General features: G+C 46.2%; 1 protein-coding gene across 1 annotated transcript; it reads right to left on the bottom strand.

Moving 5' to 3' along the window:
• Window positions 1-2253: 2253 nt before the first annotated feature.
• riok1 (RIO kinase 1 (yeast)) lies at window positions 2254-17817 on the bottom strand. The gene is made up of 17 exons (XM_086271763.1): window positions 17629-17817; window positions 16888-17053; window positions 9005-9110; window positions 8598-8667; window positions 8471-8513; window positions 8208-8300; window positions 8019-8131; window positions 6243-6323; window positions 5947-6033; window positions 4669-4806; window positions 4493-4596; window positions 4288-4394; window positions 4134-4199; window positions 3940-4056; window positions 3809-3862; window positions 3509-3619; window positions 2254-2500 (listed from the first exon to the last, which is right to left on the bottom strand). Exons 1-17 carry the CDS (start codon window positions 17679-17681, stop codon window positions 2390-2392), a joined length of 1620 nt encoding a protein of 539 aa, XP_086127889.1. The 5' UTR covers window positions 17682-17817; the 3' UTR covers window positions 2254-2389.
• Window positions 17818-20197: the final 2380 nt, after the last annotated feature.

Genomic DNA, 20197 nt, shown 5'->3' with positions numbered 1-20197 from the left:
AAATATTTAATAACGAAGAACATTAAAACATTACTGTTGGCCACATGTCGGCAAAGTTATGTGACATTAGTGACGTTTGTACTAACTTGGTTTTAAAGCCTTTACTTTAAAATATACGCCGTTCATTAGCTGAGCTTAATCCTACAGAGAATGATCAAAGCTCATGTAGAAACAAACAAATGAACAAAAGATTTTCTCCTTCATTTCTGTCAAACACAGCTGTATGACACGTTTCCAGCTGTTAGTATCATGGTTGCTAGGCAACCTGGGCAGCGCAACAGAGGCTAGACCGTCCCATCTCACAAGCCTCGCACTTCCGGCCTTGGCGGTCTTTAAGTACGCGGCCCTTGAGGATCGTTGAGGCTGCGTACTTTAAGGCTGCAGACCCTGAATTGGGATACAGCCAGAGATGGGCAGTAACGCGTTACTTGTAACGCGTTATTGTAATCTGATTACTTTTTTCAAGTAATGAGTAAAGTAAGGGATTACTATTGCAAAAACGGTAATTAGATTACTGTTACTTTCCCGTAGGAACGCTGCGTTACTGCGTTACTAAAACTGTGATTTTTTGCGAGAATGTCTCACGACAGTGACGTAAGCGAGTGCGCCGCTAGTGACAACAGCTGTGTGCAGATCAACAATGGATCACATATCGATTGTGGGAGAGAGTATGAGCGTGCAGCGTTTAAAGCGTGGAAGTACTGACCTTACTTTGAGTTTGATTCCATAAAAAGTGACAAAAACATTAGTGTCCGTTGTGCGTGGGAAGAAAACTTCTTTTTGCAGCGAAAAAACCCCTAAACTTCCAAACAAGCACCGAGTGCGCAACGAGGTAATGAGAAACTCACAGAGAAACTCGCGGATTCTTCAACTGACCGCTGCGGCACACCTGCACCAGGGTAAACCTCCGCCTACACCACTCCCGCTTTACAGGTGAAAATAGAGCAACAGGACCGCTGATTCTTTGACTTTATTTATTTTCTGCTGTGTTTTACTTGCATCTATTTGAAAGACTGAGTGTAAACACAAAAAATATTTTATATTATGTGCAGAAAATAGGTTTAAATGTTAAACTAATTTCTTCCAGTCAGAGAATGTTGCATATAATTACATTTTTGCTTCATGCATAAAGTTAAAAGATTAAAACTAATAAAACAAGTTAAAAAGAAAGAGACTTTTCCATTTGATTACATTTTGTATGATGGATTATGCAGAAAAAGTAATATTGGGCTGAAAGATCTATCGCTTTATCACCTATTCAGGTTGTAAATTGTGTTTTTAAAAAGTAACTAAGTAACTAAGTAATTAATTACTTTTGAAAATAAGTAATCAGTAAAGTAACGGGATTACTTTTTGGGGGAAGTAATCAGTAATTAGTTACTGATTACTTTTTTCAAGTAACTTGACCAACACTGGATACAGCCTGTGTGTGAGAAGCTTGGGGGCAGACAGACTCTGGAGGTTCAGCCTACGACTCCCAGAGTGCATTTCTCTTCATGTCTGTGCTTCATGGCTGGTGCCATAGCAGCAGAATTATAGAGGGCTTCCTCTGGGCCATTCAGACTGTTTAGGGAGAATTAGCTGAGTGTGAGGATTATGGGTAGTGTAGTGTTTATGACAGCCGGAGGAAGGACTTCCTGTAGGACCTCCGAGTCCTATCTGAAAGGTTTTTTTTACCTTCAGGTGTAAAGAGGCGTCATTGAAGGGAGGGGCTAAACACTGACAGCCCTGTCACATGACTGAGTTTAAAGCACAGGCTCTGCTACAGCTGGCATAAATATAGTTTACGCTTTAAAAGCAGACAGCCCAACTGTAATCTGATTACATTTCATGCTCACATGTGATGGCAGACTGAGATCCAGTCATCAAATGATGTCAGACTGCATTTTAAAGCACCTGAGTATCACCTTAATCAGCCTCAGCAGGTCAACTTGGATCCACAAACCGGGTCCGAGTTCACCTGGACAGAGGGGCGGGTCCAAGGTGAATCCGGATCACAGATTCAGGCTGATCCAGCTCATCTCACAGCGGCTTAAGTTTTCCCAACACTGTTCCCGCACATGACTCATCTTCCTTCGCCATGGCAAATCCAGCTCTCACCACTTATGACTAATCGATGCAGAAGGGGAGGAGTCAGAGGAAGAGGGTGGGGAGGACTTTATTTATAGACCAAACCCAGCGAGGGGGTGGGGCTTCAACCAATGAATAATCAGAGAGCAGTTTGGTCACATGACTCTTGCAAAGACAACACCATCATGGGAAAAAAATCTTTATTCTGTTAATTTGTACAAATAAAGTTTCTGTTGTTCATAAAGTTCACTAGCAGCGGCTCTCAGCTCTGCTCGCTGGTGATTGGCTGTTAGGTGGAGGTTGAGGCAGGAGGCACTCATCATCTGCCCTTCTTCGTCTTGGCCACCTTCTCCTTCCTCTTCTTCACGTGCTTGGGTACTTTGGTTCGACGTTTCTCTCGCTGAGCCTCCTTCACCATCTTCTTCCTCTCCTGAAAGGAAACATGGCGAGACGTGACGTCAGGAACGACGCGCACAACACTTTGACCTCTGACCTGCTGCAGCAGCCATCTTCTTATTAATAACATGACAGTTCCCAGTGCTCAGAAAGACTGTTTGAACCACGTTTTCTGAGCAGTAACCTGCTCCTGCTGCTTCCTGTATGTAGCTCTGTATGTGCGTTTGTTATTTACTCCTCCAGCTACGCCTGTAATCGGCCTTGTGTTTGTACATGTGCCACAAAGCGTTGGCTGCTCCACACGCAGGAGGCAAACACTGAAGAGGAGAAGAAGACTCACACTTCTCAGAAACACCCTTTGATTGTATTTACGTGCCATTTAAGCTCCGCCTCTTTGCTCTTCACCGTGTGTAGACAGACTCATTAAATGATGACATCACTGCTGCTGCCGTGTCATCAGTGTGTTTGTGGGCTTGTCACACGCCACTCATAGACACGCTTCTACTGCAGGTCTATTTTTAGTCATGTTTCCATGACGATCACAGAGCGCTACGAGTTCAAACGAAGCCCTGAAGCAAAAACTGATCATCATCTGCCATTGATCAGTGCTGGACCCGTAAACACGCTCAGCCTCTCTCTGACAAACGGAGGCGCCGCAGACCTTCAGGCTGTCAGCAGTTTAACCTTGCTGGCAGTGGGCGGAGCAACCCCTCCTAGCCTGCTGGTACGTTCAGCTCCGGTATCGTTTGTAAAATCCCAGGTGACATCAGAAAACTGGCCTCTGACCTTGAATTCACAGTCACTTCAAACTCGTTAGACATTTTTGGTGGACATCGTCTCAATCTCGAGTTGTCGCTTTCACAATCTTGGGTGTGCAAACCTCCGCCCACCCAGCAGGGTGTCGACACACCCCACAGTCAGCTGCACCTGACGGCGAAACACTCGCCCCAGCTGTCTTAGCTAATTCTAACCTTCCTTCTGTCGAACAGAAGAGCCAGCTGCACAAACAGATAAACCCCGAACACTGCTGCTGCTGCTTCACCTTTCTGTCCATCTGAGCATCCTCACTTTGCTGCTCCTCCTCCTCTTCTTCCTCCTCTTCTTCCTCCTCTTCCTGTGAGGAGGAGCAGTCGTCCTCCAGGAGAGCGGGAACCTGAGGAGACACCAGACAGGTGAGATCACCTGAGCTGTTGAGGCCCTTTCAGGATCTGATCAGCTCTCCTCGCTGTGGAGCTGTTTAACTGCCTAGAGGGGTTTTAAGATGGCGGCCACAGAGCAAGACCTTCCTCCTAAAATACTCCACGCCCACGCTACGCTAAGGGCCGCCTGACGTGTGACGTACCGTCTGAACTCCAGAGAGGTCCTTCTTCAGCCCTGTCAGCGTCTGATACAGGATCTGAGAGACACAAAATACCTTCATCATCATCGGCATCATCATCACCATCATCAGCATCATCGAGTTCGTGGTCTTACATTGTCATTCTGTCCACTGATGGCCGACTCTTCCTCCTGCGTCCTCACCAGGTCGACGTCACGCTCGTAATGACTCACCTCAGTCAGAGTACGGGGGATGTAGGCCTTTTTAAACACCTGAGGGGTCAGAGGTCAGAAGTGAGACTGGCTCAGAAAGGGCAAACTCATCAGTGTAAGCAGCTGTGAGGCATCACCTCCTCGTCCACACCATCCTGACTCGATCGCTCCTCCGACGTCCTCTCAGCTGCAATCACCATCGCCTGAACAATCAGAGAGAAGTGCGATAAGTGTCAATCAAACAAGTTCTGCACGTTCTTGCAAAAACATGACCCGTGCAGCTGTTAGCACCTTGTCCAGGTACTGGTCAATGTTCTGGCTGGTGATGGACGGGTCAGTGATGAAGTCAAAGAGCTCCCTGACTGTCATCACAGCCACGCCGTGCTTCACAAAGAACTCTGGGAAAGAAGACAGCGCAGTCAGAGGCCAGAGCACGACATCTTCAGAAGAACCTGCTCTTCACTTTCACCTGTTATTCTGAAAGAACCCCTCTCACCATTGATGTTGCTGCAGTCCTTCCGCAGGAACTCCAGGGCGTGAGGATGATCGTGCTCCACCGACTGCGACACATCGATGATGTAAGCGTCTCCGTTGTGATACCTGCAGACAGCCGAAATACATCAAACACACCGAAGGGTCCACAGGAAGTTTACTTTGAAAGAGTCAACTCACAGCATGTTGAACTCGCTGAGGTCGGCGTGGACGAGTCGAGCCTCCTGAAACATCTTCCTCATGTTCTGTATGACCTGCAGGTAGAGCTCCCGAGCCTTCGACTCCGAAAGTGAGGCGTTCTTCAGCAGAGGGGCTGGACTGTCCCATGAATGAAAGAGACAGCGATGAATAAAGGAGAACACAACTCCAGGAAGAGATAAAACTTCTGAGGTGGCCAGCGTATGACCCTGATTTTTTACCTGCTTCCCACGATAGTAGATTTGAACCATGGGTGTGGCATGGAATCACTGCTGGGTGTTTGGTTATTGTAGAATCTAAAATTATGGCTTTTGATACCCTATGCAAGACTTACGACCTCGAGAAACAAGACTTTTTTTGATACTTGCAACTCCGTGACTATATTGGCAAAAGACTGAAGAGCTGTGTCCGTGGAGACTTCTCGATTGTTAATATTTTCATTGATGCTTATGACTCTGGGAGTAACAGAGCCTTGATAAGTAAACTGTATAAATGTCTGACTAAGCTCAAAGGGCACTCAACGATTTACATAAAGCAGAAATGGGAAAAAGAAATGGACATTGTGATTACAGAAGATGGGTGGGCACGGATCTGGGAGACACAGTTTACCACGACTAACTCCAACATGTGGCGGGACTTCTGCTGGAAGAACATTATACGCTATTTCATAACGCCTAAACAGAAGTCTAAATTCAGTGCTACACCTGCATTTTGCTGGAGGAGTTGTGGGGAAGACGTGGCTGATTACGGTCATATATTCTGGTCCTGCCCACTCATACGACCCTTCTGGACGGAAGATGATGTTTATCTTCTGAAAGTTCTCTTGGCTTCTGCGAAGAAGGCCACAACAAAACGCTGGCTCTGTAGAGATCCTCCCACTGTAACACTTTTTACCTCTATAGTGGAAGACGTCAAATTGATGGAATGTATGACTTTCACTCTGCGACTGCAGGGAGATTTGGGAAGGAGACGGTGGAGAAAATGGCTGGACTTTACAGCTTGTGGCAGCACCCTTTAATGCATAGAATTAGTAATGCAGACTTGCTGACGTATGTATGTGTGGATGTGCAGATGTATGTACGGGCGTATGTTATCTTCCCATGACCTCATACTGTTTCTGTTTTTTCTTTTTCTATTTTATCTTGTTGCATAAAAATGTTCCTAAATAAATAAAAAGTGTCAAAAAAACCTGTAAAATCACCTTAAAGTCAGCGTAAGACTCTGCTGATGTGATCGATTATTAATCGGACCGATACTTACACGTTGTCTTTTCCAATGAACCCCATCAGCAGAACGTGGCTTCTGAGGAGGAGAGGTTCTGGGCTCGGGATTCCCGCCGTCTGCAGCCTGAAACACACACACGAGTTCTACTGGGTTCTAGCAATCCGAACAAGTTCTGACAACGGGACAGGTTCCATGTTTTTAACAGGTTATGCAATCAGAGCGGGTCCATGTTATCAGTAAGAGCATCTCTAACGCTTGACACAGGCTTTACTGGGTTCTACCAGTCAGAACCAGTTCTGTTTGGTTCTGGGTGTGGTTACAAAGGTTCTGACCTGATGAGGTTCCTCATCTCCTTCTCTGCCCATGTTCTCACCATCTTCCGGGGGTTTCCTTTACAGTACCCATGACGGAACCTGCAGAATAGAATAGAATAGAATAGAATAGCCTTTATTGTCATTGTACAGAGTACAATGAAATTGGAGTGCCACTCCCTTGGTGCAAGTTTCAATAATAAATATAAATGTAAAATATAAAAAGTACAAAAAAACAATCGTAAGTACTCAAACAATAGTAAGTACGATATATACAGGATAGCAGCATTAATATAATGACAGTATGAATAGCAGCATAATATAATGGCAGTGACTGTATGGAATAGGTTCAATTGTTTTTGTGCTTATTTACTACAGTGGTAGCTCTGGGAAAGAAGCTATCCCTGAATCTGTTTGTCCTGGTTTTATGTGACCTGTACCGTCGGCCTGACGGTAATAGTTCAAACAGTTGGTTGCTGGGGTGAGAGTGGTCCTTGATGATATTGCCAGCTCTGCTGAGGTACCGAGAGTTTGCAGTGACCTCCAGGCTGGGCAGAGAGCAGCCAGTGATCTTCTGGGCTGTGTTGATGACCCTCTGCAGTACTTTCCTGTCTGCAGCTGAGCACCCTGCATACCATGTTGTTATGCCGTACGTTAGGATGCTCTCTATGGTGGCTCTGTAAAATGTCACCAGCAGCCTCTCCTCCAGGTTGTTCCTCCTGAGCACTCTCAGAAAGTGGAGACGCTGCTGGGCCTTTTTAACCACCGCCGTGGTATTTGCAGTCCAGGAGAGGTCATCAGATATCTGCACGCCCAGAAACCTCATGGAGTGTACCCTCTCCACACAGCTCCCGTGGATGTAGAGTGGGGCCGGGTCTGCTCTGCCCTTCCTGAAGTCCAAGATAAGTTCTTTAGTTTTCGTGGTGTTCAGTTGGAGGTTGTTAACTGAACACCACTCAGTCAGTCTGTTGACCTCATCTCTGTAGTCCGACTCATCCCCCCTTGAGATGAGTCCAACCACTGTGGTGTCATCCGCGAACTTTATGATGGTGTTTGAGAGATGGGTAGGGGAGCAGTCGGATGTGTAGAGCATAAACAGGAGGGGACTCAAAACACATCCTTGTGGAGACCCGGTGCTGAGTGTGATGGTGCTGGACCGGTGGGGGCCGAGTCTGACAGACTGTGGTCTATTTGTCAGGAAGTCCTTGATCCAGAGGCAGATGGGGGTGGAGAGTCCCAGGTGAGACAGTTTCTGGACCAGGATCTCCGGGATGATATGATTGAATGCTGAGCTGAAGTCCAGAAAGAGCATTCTCACATAGCTTCCTCGGTGCTCCAGGTGACTCAGCGCAGAGTGGAGTGCTATGGTGATGGCGTCCTCGGTGGAACGATTTGTCCTGTAGGCAAATTGGTGGGGGTCCAGAGTGGGAGGCAGACCGGCCCTGATGTGCTGACAGACCAGTCTCTCAAAGCACTTCATCACTACAGGCGTAAGTGCAACAGGCCTGTAGTCATTTGGGCTGGCCACAGCTGTCTTCTTGGCGATGGGGATGATGGTGGAGGTTTTGAGGCAGGGCGGGACGGTGTTTGATGACAAGGAAAGGTTGAAGATTTTAGTGAAGACTCCGGTCAGTTCGTCAGCACATGCTCTGAGAACCTTTCCATGTATTCCATCAGGACCTGCCAGTTTGTCCAACAGGACAAACTGTTCCTGAAGGAGTCTCCTGCTGTACCTGGAGGCAACAGGAAGTGCTCGTGGTGTACCTGAGCGCTCTTCTTCTGTGGTGCCGGACTCACCTGAACTCCCCGCTGACGTACTTATCGCGGTCTTTGAACAGCAGGATGGACGTCTTGTAGATCTTGATGGCTCTGCTGTCCCCGGCTGCTGTGCTGGCGTGATAAACGTTTGCCTGAGAGGGACGAGTATTGATCAGCGCACGTGTAACTGTTCAGCGCATTGATCGAGCGATTAGTGAATGGTCTGACCTCCTTCCCGGTGCTGATGCAGCCGTTGATCTCGGAGATAATTCCTCGACTCAGCATCTTAAAGAGAATCATTCGAGTTCGAGGGTCTAACACCTGAAGAAGAAGAAAGCATCAGCTGCTTATTGATCTTCACCTTATTGATTATCTTTCACCTCCTGGCATTTCTTTCCTAAAGAACTCAGTAAAAGTGGTAGCATCGCATCACAACAACAGTCGCCTCGAGGTGCTCTAGATTGTAGGCCAGAGCCGCTACAGGAACTCACCTGTTCCACTGTGGCTCGATCTGATTTGTCCCTCACTCTGTACCTGTGGAGAGAAGCCAATCAGGATGTGAGTCACAGCAGGAACACCACGGCTGATGGCAGCATCATCAGCTGCTCTCACACTCACGTGTCGGCTTCTCTCTGTTTCTGCATCGTCGTCACTTTATTGATCACTGAGTCTGCGTAGTTCAGTTTGTCTGCCGGAAAACAAAGACGATCAGTCGATTGAATCGATTCCTGATCATAACTACAAAGCCTACACCGACGTTGGACCAGAGACGCAGACTCGATGATGCTTCACTGGCTCCAGACCTCCACAGCGGCTTATAGCAGGCCGTTGGGTGCAGGTGATCAATCAATACAATCAATACTGACAATCAGCTGTGAGCAGACAGGTCGCTCTGAAAGGCGGATGAAATGCCACATCGATGTCGTTTAAGAGCTTCACGAAACTAAAAAGCTGTGTGTGAGTATGTTCCTGTCTAGCTATCTTTGTGAGGACCAAAATCTGCATTTTGTGTGTGTGTTTCTTACCCAGGTTGATCTTGTGTTCATATTTCCTCAGAGCTTTGTCAGATGGCGTTGATGACGGCAGCTTCTTATTGGACGGATTCTGTCTGTTGGACTGCAGTCGGAGACTCTGTGCACAAAAATAACTCAGGTTATAACGTCTCACACACACACACAGAGAGAGACTGAGGAGGAGCTTCTTCCCGCAGGCGATACGGTCTCTCAATCACACCACCACACAGTACTGACCCACACATATGGTTCTTACACACACACTGGACTTTCTGGACATTGTTTCACTTCATTACTTAAATCACGCTGCTGTTATTGTGTATATATTTATTTATATTTCTTCATACATTCTTATATAGTTCTATATTGTGTATTTTGTTGTACAGTTATTTTATTTTCAACTTTAATTTATATATTTTATCTTATTCTTCCCAGTTAAATTTACCCTTCATTCTAATTTGTGTTGTACAGTTATTTCATTTTTAACCTTAATTTATATTTTATTCCTTCCTAGTTAAATTTACCCTTTTTAATTTTTCATATTTATTTCCTATCTTATTCATAGCCTTTTCCTTTTTTGTTTTCTTTAGGTCACGAGCAGTTGTCCAAGCATTTCACTACATATCGTACTGTGTATGACTGTGTACGTGACAAATAAAATTTGAATTTGAATTTGAGATACAAGAACAAGATGGCGCCGAGTATGGCAGCCTCGTCGCGAGCTCCCCCAAGCAACGGCTTTCTTCTGTGTTTAATTTTACTTTTCCTTTATTTTTTCACGAGCAGCACTTGTCTCCTTGTGTACGACCGACAAACCTTACTGGACATAAAAGACGGTCTTTCTTATAACTTTCCGGAGTTCAAGTTTTGCAACACGGACGCTCCGTTTGCAGACCCCCCATTCATCTCACCTGAGACGCCTTTGTTCTCTGGCCCTGGAGGCCGCAAACGCCGACGCAGAGGGAGAAGATCTGGCGTTCTGGTTCGACTGAGACGGCGCACTTACAGACCACCGTTACCCAGTTTATTACTGGCTAATGTGCAGTCTCTGGAGAACAAGCTGTGCGAGCTTCGGGCACGGATCTCATTCCAGCGAGAGATGCGGGACTGCTGCGTGATCTGCCTCACAGAAACCTGGCTATCGGACAAAGTACCGGACTCCGCAATACAACTACCGGGGTTCTCTGTGCATCGCGCGGACAGGTCACAGGATCTTACTGGGAAAAGTAGAGGCGGTGGTGTGTGTTTCATGATCAACAACAGCTGGTGTGATTATGCGAACGTGCACCCGGTCAAATCCTTCTGCTCACCGGACCTGGAGTACCTGATGATTAAGTGCCGGCCATTCTGGCTACCGAGGGAATTTACAGCAGTGATTATTACGGCTGTTTACATTCTCCCACAAGCCAACACTGACCGAGCACTCAGGGAACTGTACAGCGCGATCAGCAGCGAGGAAACCGCACACCCAGAGGCAGCGTTTATCACAGCCGGAGACTTTAATAAGGGAAACCTGAAGAAAGTCTCACCCAAACTCCATCAACACATCCATTTTAACACTCGTGGAGATCGGCTACTCGACCACTGCTACACCTCTTTCCGGGATGCGTACAAAGCCCTCCCCCGCGCCCCATTCGGCCAATCAGATCACCGCTCCATCCTGCTCCTGCCCACCTACAGGCAGAAGCTGAAACAGGAAGCTCCAACCCGGAGGGCGGTGCACTGTTGGACGGACCAATCGGAGTCTGCGCTGCGGGACTGTTTTGATCACGCGGACTGGGAAATGTTTCACGTGGCTGCTAGGGACATTGATGAATACACAGACTCAGTCTGCGGATTTATCAGGAAATGCGTGGAAGATGTCGTCCCATCCAGAACAGTTAAATCCTTCCCAAATCAAAAACCCTGGATTAACGGAGATGTTCGCGCGGCACTGGCGGCACAGAGCACCGCCTTTGCCTCCGCGAACACATCGGACTACAAACACGCACATTACCAACTCCGGAAGACGATCAAAGCAGCCAAACGTGAGTACAGGGACAGGGTGGAGCAACAGTTTGACAACCCTCGGAGTATGTGGCAGGGACTAAACACGATCACAGACTTTAGAGGGAAAACCAGCACACCGCAGACCACGGCCTCTCTGTGTGAGGATCTAAACGTATTCTACGCTAGATTCGACACAGCGAACACCATGAGACCGGACAGTGTGCGCACCGCGGATGACGTCAGTGCGCACACTGTGTCTGAGGAGGATGTGCGGAGGTGCTTCAGGAAGGTGAACGCACGCAAAGCTACTGGTCCGGACGGGATTCCCGGCCGCGTCCTCAGGTCATGCGCGGCTCAGCTGGCTGGAGTGTTCACGCACATCTTCAACCTTTCCCTCTCTCTGTCTGTAGTCCCAGCCTGCTTCAAAATGGCCACCGTCGTCCCTGTACCCAAATCCTCCACCATCTCCTCATTGAACGACTGGCGACCTGTAGTCCTGACCCCCATCGTCAGCAAATGCTTCGAGAAGCTGGTCAGGGACTTCATCTGCTCTGCACTACCCGACTCACTGGACCCTCTACAGTTTGCATACCGCCACAACAGGTCCACTGATGATGCCATAGCCCTGACACTACACACTGCCCTGTCACACCTGGAGAAGAGAGACACGTATGTGAGGATGCTGTTTGTAGATTACAGCTCAGCATTCAATACCATCGTTCCCTCGAAGCTGGACAGGAAACTGCAGGATCTAGGACTGAGCAGCTCCCTCTGCAGCTGGATCCTTAGCTTCCTGTCTGACAGACGCCAAGTGGTCAGACTGGGCAGCATCACCTCATCCCCCAAATTCAAATTCAAATTTTATTTGTCACGTACACAGTCATACACAGTACGATATGTAGTGAAATGCTTGGACAACTGCTCGTGACCTAAAGAAAACAAAAAAGGAAAAGGCTATGAATAAGATAGGAAATAAATATGAAAAATTAAAAAGTGTAAATTTAACTAGGAAGGAATAAAATATAAATTAAGGTTAAAAATGAAATAACTGTACAACACAAATTAGAATGAAGGGTAAATTTAACTGGGAAGAATAAGATAAAGATAAATATATAAATTAAAGTTGAAAATAAAATAACTGTACAACAAAATACACAATATAGAACTATATAAGAATGTATGAAGAAATATAAATAAATATATACACAATAACAGCAGCTGTACAAGTATTAACTGGAAATGAAGAATATAGTGACCAGTGTTGTGCAAAACCAAAGTCCAGAAAGTCCAGTGTGTGTGTAAGAACCATATGTGTGGGTCAGTACTGTGTGGTGGTGTGATTGAGAGACCGTATCGCCTGTGGGAAGAAGCTCCTCCTCAGTCTCTCTGTGTTGGTCTTCAGGGAGCGGAATCGCTTTCCTGACCTCAACAGAGAGAACAGTCTGTTGTTGGGATGGCTGAGGTCCTTCACGATCTTCCTGGCCTTGGTCCAGCACCGCCTGCTGTAGATTGAGTGCAGGTCAGGGAGCTCGGAGCGGATGGTGCGCTCAGCTGACCGCACAACCCTCTGTAGAGCTCGTCTGTCCTGCATGGTGCTGTTCCCGAACCAGGTTAAGATGTTTCCCGCCAGGATGCTCTCTATGGTGCACGAGTAAAAGTTCCTGAGCACCTTGGAGGGCAGTTGGAAGTCTCTCAAGCATCTGAGGTGGTAGAGACGCTGTCGGGCCTTTTTCACCACGGTGTTGATGTGACAGGACCATGACAGGTCCTGCGTGATGTGAACTCCGAGGTATTTGAAGCTGTCCACTCTCTCCACTGGGCACTCGTTGATGACGGGGGTCTGGTAGTTCCTCTCCTGCTTAGTGCTGAAGTCCACTATCAGCTCCTTTGTCTTACTGACGTTTAGAAGGAGGTTGTTCCTCTGGCACCAGTTCTCCAGATTCCTAATCTCCTTCAGGTAGGCCGTCTCGTTGTTATCAGAGATCAGGCCCACCACGACGGTGTCGTCAGCAAACTTGATGATGGTGGTGGAGCTGGTAGTGGCCACACAGTCATATGTGTACAAAGAGTACAGCAGGGGGCTCAGAACACACCCCTGGGGGGCTCCAGTGCTGAGAGTGGTGGAGGCTGAGACATGTCCGCCCATCCTTACTGCCTGTGGTCTGCCAGTTAGGAAGTTGGAGATCCACTGACACATAGATGAGCTGAGTCCCAGATGCTCCAGCTTGGTGGTGAGTGTGGAGGGAATTATGGTGTTAAATGCAGAGCTGTAGTCTATGAAGAGCATTTTAACATAATTCCCCCTTCTAGTGTCCAAGTGAGTGAGTGATGTGTGGAGGAGATGAACACTGGTGCTCCACAGGGGTGTGTACTGAGCCCTCTCCTGTACTCACTCTACACCTACGACTGCACAGCCACTAACAGCTCCAACATCATTGTGAAGTTTGCGGACGACACTACAGTGGTGGGTCTTATCACCAACGGTGATGAGACGGCTTACAGGGAGGAGGTCAGCGCCCTGACCCACTGGTGTCAAGACAACCATCTCACCCTCAACGTCGCAAAGACAAAGGAGTTGATAGTGGACTTCCGGAGGTGCAGAGAAGTACACACCCCCATCACCATCAACGGCGCTGCTGTGGAGAGAGTGAGCAGCTTCCGGTTCCTTGGCGTACACCTGGCTGAGGATCTTACGTGGTCAGTACACACAAACAAAACAGTGAAGAAGGCGCAGCAGCGCCTCTTCTTTCTCAGGAGACTGAAAAGATTCGGCATGAGCCCCCGCATCCTCAGGACCTTCTATCACTGTGCCATTGAGAGCATCCTCACTGGATGCATCACCACCTGGTATGGCAACAGCACCGCCTACAACTGCAAAGCTCTCCAGCGAGTAGTGCGGTGCTCTGAACGGATAATTGGAGGTGAGCTTCCCTCCCTCCAAGACATCTACAGGAAGCGCTGCCTGAGGAAAGCGGGGAGGATCATCAAGGACTCCAGTCACCCCAGCCATAAACTGTTCAGACTGCTTCCATCAGGAAGGAGGTTCTGCAGCATCCGGTCCCGTACCAGCAGACTGAGAGACAGCTTCTTCCACCAGGCCATCAGACTGCTGAACACGTCATAGACACCTCAGCTTCACTACTGGAACTTCAACATTATGCACTCCACACTGTACAGTAATGCCACTTGTTTTGCACATGTCTCACTCTGTATATTTTATTTATTGTTTACTCTATTTAATTTGTAAAATATGTGTACACACACACACACACACACACACACACACGTAGAAAAATATTTAGTATACACATCCAGAAATGCATACACTATTATATATTGTACATATATTTATTAGTTTCAGATGTAGCCATTCTTGTATTTTGCTTGTTTACATTATTGTATTTTGCACACCTCTGTTGCTTGTGAAGCTCGCACACAAGAATTTCACTCACATGTGCTGTACCAATGTACCTGCACATGTGATGTGACAATAAAAGTGATTTGATTTGATTTCACACACACACACACACACACACACACACACACACACACACACACACACACACACACACACTCTCTTTGGCATCGAGCTAGCACTACAGAAGAGGAGCAACGCTGTCAGCTCATTTCTATTAGCTGACACTTATCAGCTCAACAAACATGCAGTTTGTCTCACAGTGTGTTGCAGCTAAAGGTCCAGCTGCTGTATTTGACAGGGAGAGAAAAGACAGAAAGCTACTTCACTCAGAGATGGAGACAGATTAGAAAGAAGGACAGGAGAGGAAGAAGGACGCTCATTTAAAGCTCACATGGAAGTCCTCGTGGTTTTAAATCTGTCACATTGTGTTTGTTCATAAACCTGCTACTAATCAAACTGAGGCAGACTGTCATTTAAAGGCTGCATGAGAATCCTCTGCAGGATGAACAGGTGAGTTCGCTGCACTGATGGGTTTACAGTAGAGTGTGTGACTGCTGCACAGCGGCTGTGGGTTCATGCTCACAGTTAGCTTATACCAAGGTATGGAGGGCCAGGAGTACCAAAAACAATTAAATAGCCCATTAAATAATTAAATGTTTAAGTAATGAATTAAAATGGACAGAACCCCGACTCAACAATATGAATTTTACATTTGCTCAAATCTGGATGAATCCAGGTGTGTACATCCACAGAGAGCAGCAGGTCAGCTGATCACAGCCTGCACACTAAGAAACTACTGGAGCTCTCAGTGGAAATGACTTTCAGTCTTTCCCCCACACTGAGACATGACAGCTGATTTAAAGGTTCCTCCACCTGCTGAATCCACATTAACCTCTGACTGTACACATATTCCTGTTTGGAAACAAAGTCCCCCTCTACAATGTAGGCAACAGGAAATAGAGACTTGTTTTTATTTCTATGCTTTTTATTCTGATTCAAGCTGTATAAACAAAGATAGACTAAAGTTTGTATTCCCATGAGAACCTTCACAGACATATTTGTATTCCCATCTATCTATCATTTTATAATTATGTTAATATAACGCAAGGTTCAGTTAGCTTTGCACAGAAACAGTCCTCCAAGGAACTACTCATCTCCTCAGTTAGCTCCTCTGTTAGCCCCTGTGTTAGTCCTGCTATTAGTCCCTGTTAGCTCCTCTGTTAGTCACTCTGTTAGTCCCTGTTAGCTCCTCTGTTAGCCCCTCTGTTAGTCCTGCTATTAGTCCCTGTTAGCTCCTCTGTTAGTCCCTCTGTTAGCCACTCTGTTAGTCCTGCTATTAGTCCCTGTTAGCTCCTCTGTTAGTCCCTCTGTTAGCCACTCTGTTAGTCCCTGTTAGCTCCTCTGTTAGCCCCTCTGTTAGTCCTGCTATTAGTCCCTGTTAGCTCCTCTGTTAGTCCCTCTGTTAGCCACTCTGTTAGTCCCTGTTAGCTCTTCTGTTAGTCACTCTGTTAGTCCCTGTTAGCTCCTCTGTTAGCCCCTCTGTTAGTCCTTCTATTAGTCCCTGTTAGCTCCTCTGTTAGTCCTTCTGTTAGCTCCTCTGTTAGCCCCTCTGTTAGTCCCTCTGTTAGCCCCTCTGTTAGTCCTTCTATTAGTCCCTGTTAGCTCCTCTGTTAGTCCTTCTGTTAGCCCCTCTGTTAGTCCTTCTATTAGTCCCTGTTAGCTCCTCTGTTAGTCCTTCTATTAGTCCCTGTTAGCTCCTCTGTTAGTCCCTCTGTTAGCCACTCTATTATTCCCTGTTAGCTCCTCTGTTAGTCCCTCTGTTAGTACTTCTATTAGTCCCTGTTAGCTCCTTTGTTAGTCCCTGTTAGCCCCTCTGTTAGTCCTTCTATTAGTCCCTGTTAGCTCCTCTGTTAGCCCCTCTGTTAGTCCTTCTATTAGTCCCTGTTAGCTCCTCTGTTAGTCCCTCTGTTAGTCCTTCTATTAGTCCCTGTTAGCTCCTCTGTTAGTCCCTCTGTTAGTCCTTCTATTAGTCCCTGTTAGCTCCTCTGTTAGCCCCTCTGTTAGTCCTTCTATTAGTCCCTGTTAGCTCCTCTGTTAGTCCTTCTGTTAGTCCCTGTTAGCTCCTCTGTTAGTCCCTCTGTTAGCCACTCTATTAGTCCCTGTTAGCTCCTCTGTTAGTCCCTCTGTTAGTACTTCTATTAGTCCCTGTTAGCTCCTTTGTTAGTCCCTGTTAGCCCCTCTGTTAGTCCTTCTATTAGTCCCTGTTAGCTCCTGTGTTAGTCCCTGTTAGCCCCTCTGTTAGTCCTTCTATTAGTCCCTGTTAGCTCCTGTGTTAGCTCCTCTGTTAGTCCCTGTTAGCTCCTCTGTTAGCTCCTCTGTTAGCTCCTCTGTTGCATAATCAGGCGTTCAACACATACATCATCAGCTGATCTCCTTTTACACCTGGAAGGCTGTTGGTTCTTCCACCTCTACTCACTTCCTGTCTTACCTGAAAGCCACCCGCTGCCTGGTTATATCTTTTGGCCAGATCTGCTGCTGAGCTCCAGGCCCACTCATCCTCATCATCATCCTCATCCTCCTCCTCCTCACTGAAATCCTGCTGCTCTGATGAAGGCAGTGCATCACTGATGCGAGTCAGCTCCACTGATTTGACGCTGCAGAACAAAAACAAACAAACAACAAAAACACAGTCAGAGCTGCTGAAATCTCTGCGAAAGTTACTCATACAGCAAACAAGATGTAATGATGAAAGAGGAGGCAGCCCTGGTGCCCCGATGGTCAGGAAGGCAGAGGCCCGAGCTGTGAACTGGTCCCCTCTGTGAAGCTATCAGAGCTCCTCTGTGGGTTAAAGTTGTGGTTCTGTTCTTGTGCCCTGAAGCCTGTCGATTGTATTTATGTAGTAAATATTAATGAATTTTACCTGCAAATATTGGCCTGAAACAAGAAGCCCTGATGGTGAGAGGCTGGTTTCTGTATGGGACTGAAACACCAACAGTACGGCCATGGAGACTTACACTGAGTGTGTGTGTGTAAGGTGCGTCAGTAACCGCGACAGAAAAGCTCACACATGAAAGCATCAGAGCATCAGCTGCTGAAACCCAGGCTACACCTGAGCTTACCTGGATAAGACTGAATCCTGCTATGGAGTGGTGACGCGTTACCATGGTGATTTAGCCAGGTACAGCCTCACTGTTTACAGCGCATTATCAAAACAAACAAACGAACTCACCTGTCCTCCTCCGCGTCATCAAACTGCCCAGGTACACACGCCGACTCCGCCATGACATCAAAGCCTCTTACACGTGCACAGGTGAGCGCTGAACCTTCTGGACCGACTGTGCTGCGCCGCTCCTCGTGTTTACGCCACTTCCGTGTTCGACCACGTGACTACGGAGAGCGGCGCGGCTCAGAGGATGACGTCACATCACCTCTACCGATCCCACTCTCAAACACACACACGCGGTAATCTAGCTTTCACCCAACAACAGGTGTTCTGGGAATCCTTTTTTTTTTTTCTTCAATTATTAAACTTTATTAAGAAACAGTATACAGAACATGTATACAACCAGAACAAAATTAACATATGCCAGGGGGTGTAATACAAAGAATTACATACATTCAATAATTTGTAATTACTGAATGTTCGGCTTATCGGTCTGGAAGAGGGTCTGGAAAGTGGTGGCAGCATAAATGATTATGTGATGAAGATACTCGCGGATGGCCTAGGTCTACGAGGGGAGGAATATGAGCTGGAAAGATGCCACAGAAGTACGAGACCACGCCTGGGACCTGGTCAGTCACCTCGAGTCGTGCTGGTGAGATTTCTCCGTTACACTGCACGACAAAAAGTTATCATGACCGCTAAACAGAAGAAAGGAATACTGTGGGAGAACTGTCGTTTGTCATTTTATGAAGATATGACCGCGGAGCGAGCGGCGCAGAGGAAGCTTTTCTCCCCAGAAATTCGTGCGTGAGAACTTTCAGGAAGTGGTGGAGTAAGGGGTTAATAAGCTAAATTACGTGCATGGGAGCGCATCGTTAATAATTTCATAAGACGGGGGCGGGCTCCCTAGGGTGTCGACGGGACAGCAGGAGGACAGCAGTTCACTGTCCACGGGACCATCACGGACCAGAGACAGTTTTGCCCACGGGGCTTTTGCGCTGTCATGTTCCTTTTTTGGACGGCGCTATTTCTTTTTTTATGTTCGTTGTTTTTTATTTTTTTGGTAGAGATTCTATAGGTGAGGTACTGTTCTTGTTTAAACTTATGTTCTGGTTCAAGCAGGGTTATCAGCACAGGTTAAATGGTTATGGGTTGGAAGATATAAGGCTTATAGATACCTTAACATGGCATAGTCATGGGGAATGTGGACGTTAATATTGTGTCATGGAATATAAATGGCTGTGGCACACCAGTCAAAAGAAAAAAAGTGCTTAGCTACCTCAAGTCTCATAATGCTGATATTGCATACATCCAGGAGACGCATTTTGCGAATGAAAATGAAGCATTGAAATTAAAAAGGGATTGGATTGGGAAAGTATTTCATAACTCGAGATCAAGCAAGAGTCGTGGTGTCATGATACTCATTAATAAAAGACTAAACTTTGTATTATTGAAGGAAAGCCGGGATGAAGACGGGCGAGTGTTGGCTCTGCAGGCTCTCATTAATGGAGTTCAGGTTGTTCTGTGCAATATTTACGCCCCAAATAGGGATGAACCTAATTTTATGGATGAGGTTAACAAGATGCTAGGGAACATGAAGGGCCAGATCTTGTTAGGTGGAGACTTTAATAATGTGATGGATGAATATATTGATAGAAGTGCCATTAATGCAACTTCAAGTACTAGAACTGGGACAGCGATAGATGCTTTAAAAGAAGATCTCAGTGTGGTAGATATTTGGAGGCTTGTTCACCCTATGGAAAGAGAATACACCTTTTACTCTCATTCGCATAAGACATATTCCCGAATAGATTATTTTTTGATTTCTAAATCATGTGTCAATTTAGTAGTAAACTGTGACATTGGTGTGATTGCTTTAACAGATCACGCACCAGTAGAATTGCACATAAATCTAAATGTCGAAAAGAACAGACCGGGTAGGTGGAGACTAAACTCAAGCATATTGCAGGACGAAAAATTTGTATCAACCCTAAAAGAGGATATAAGATATTTTTTAGAGGTGAATGTTGGATCTACGGACAGGCTGGCTATTGTATGGGATGCTTTGAAGGCATTTATTCGTGGAAAGTGCATAGGCTATAGTTCTAAGAAAAATAGAGAAGATAAGGAAAAGATAAAAACTTTGGAGGAAAATATAAGTAAATTGGAAAAACAATTAGCAGGAAAATTTGATGATAATAAATTTAAAGAGATTTGCCAGCTTAAATATGATCTTCATAAAATTTATAACAAAAAAGCAGAGTATGCCCTCTTTCGTCTTAAAACTAATTTCTATGAGAATGGTGAAAAGACAGGCAGGCTATTAGCCAGACAACTTAAGCAAATGGACAATCAGAATGTTATTACGGCAGTTAAAAAGGATGATAAATTAGTTACATCTTCTTCAGAGATTAACACAATTTTAAAAATATTTTATCAAGATTTATACACGTCCGATAACAAAGTAAGTATGGATCTGCTGAGTACATACTTTGATAAAATGAAAATACCAAAAATCTCACAAGAGGGTAGGGACAAATTGGAAACTCCACTAACTGAGGTAGAAGTAAAAGAAGCTATCCGTGCAATGAAAGCTGGGAAGTCACCAGGAATAGATGGATTCCCAGCAGAATTT

The sequence above is a fragment of the Aulonocara sp. 'chitande type north' Nkhata Bay genome, linkage group LG18 (genome assembly GCF_057382095.1).
Source record: "Aulonocara sp. 'chitande type north' Nkhata Bay isolate Kocher_YH1m ecotype deep benthic linkage group LG18, A_spYH_male_GT1.1, whole genome shotgun sequence".
NCBI classification, from domain to species: Eukaryota; Metazoa; Chordata; class Actinopteri; order Cichliformes; family Cichlidae; genus Aulonocara; species Aulonocara sp. 'chitande type north' Nkhata Bay.
This window is presented reverse-complemented; position numbering and strand designations above follow the sequence as displayed.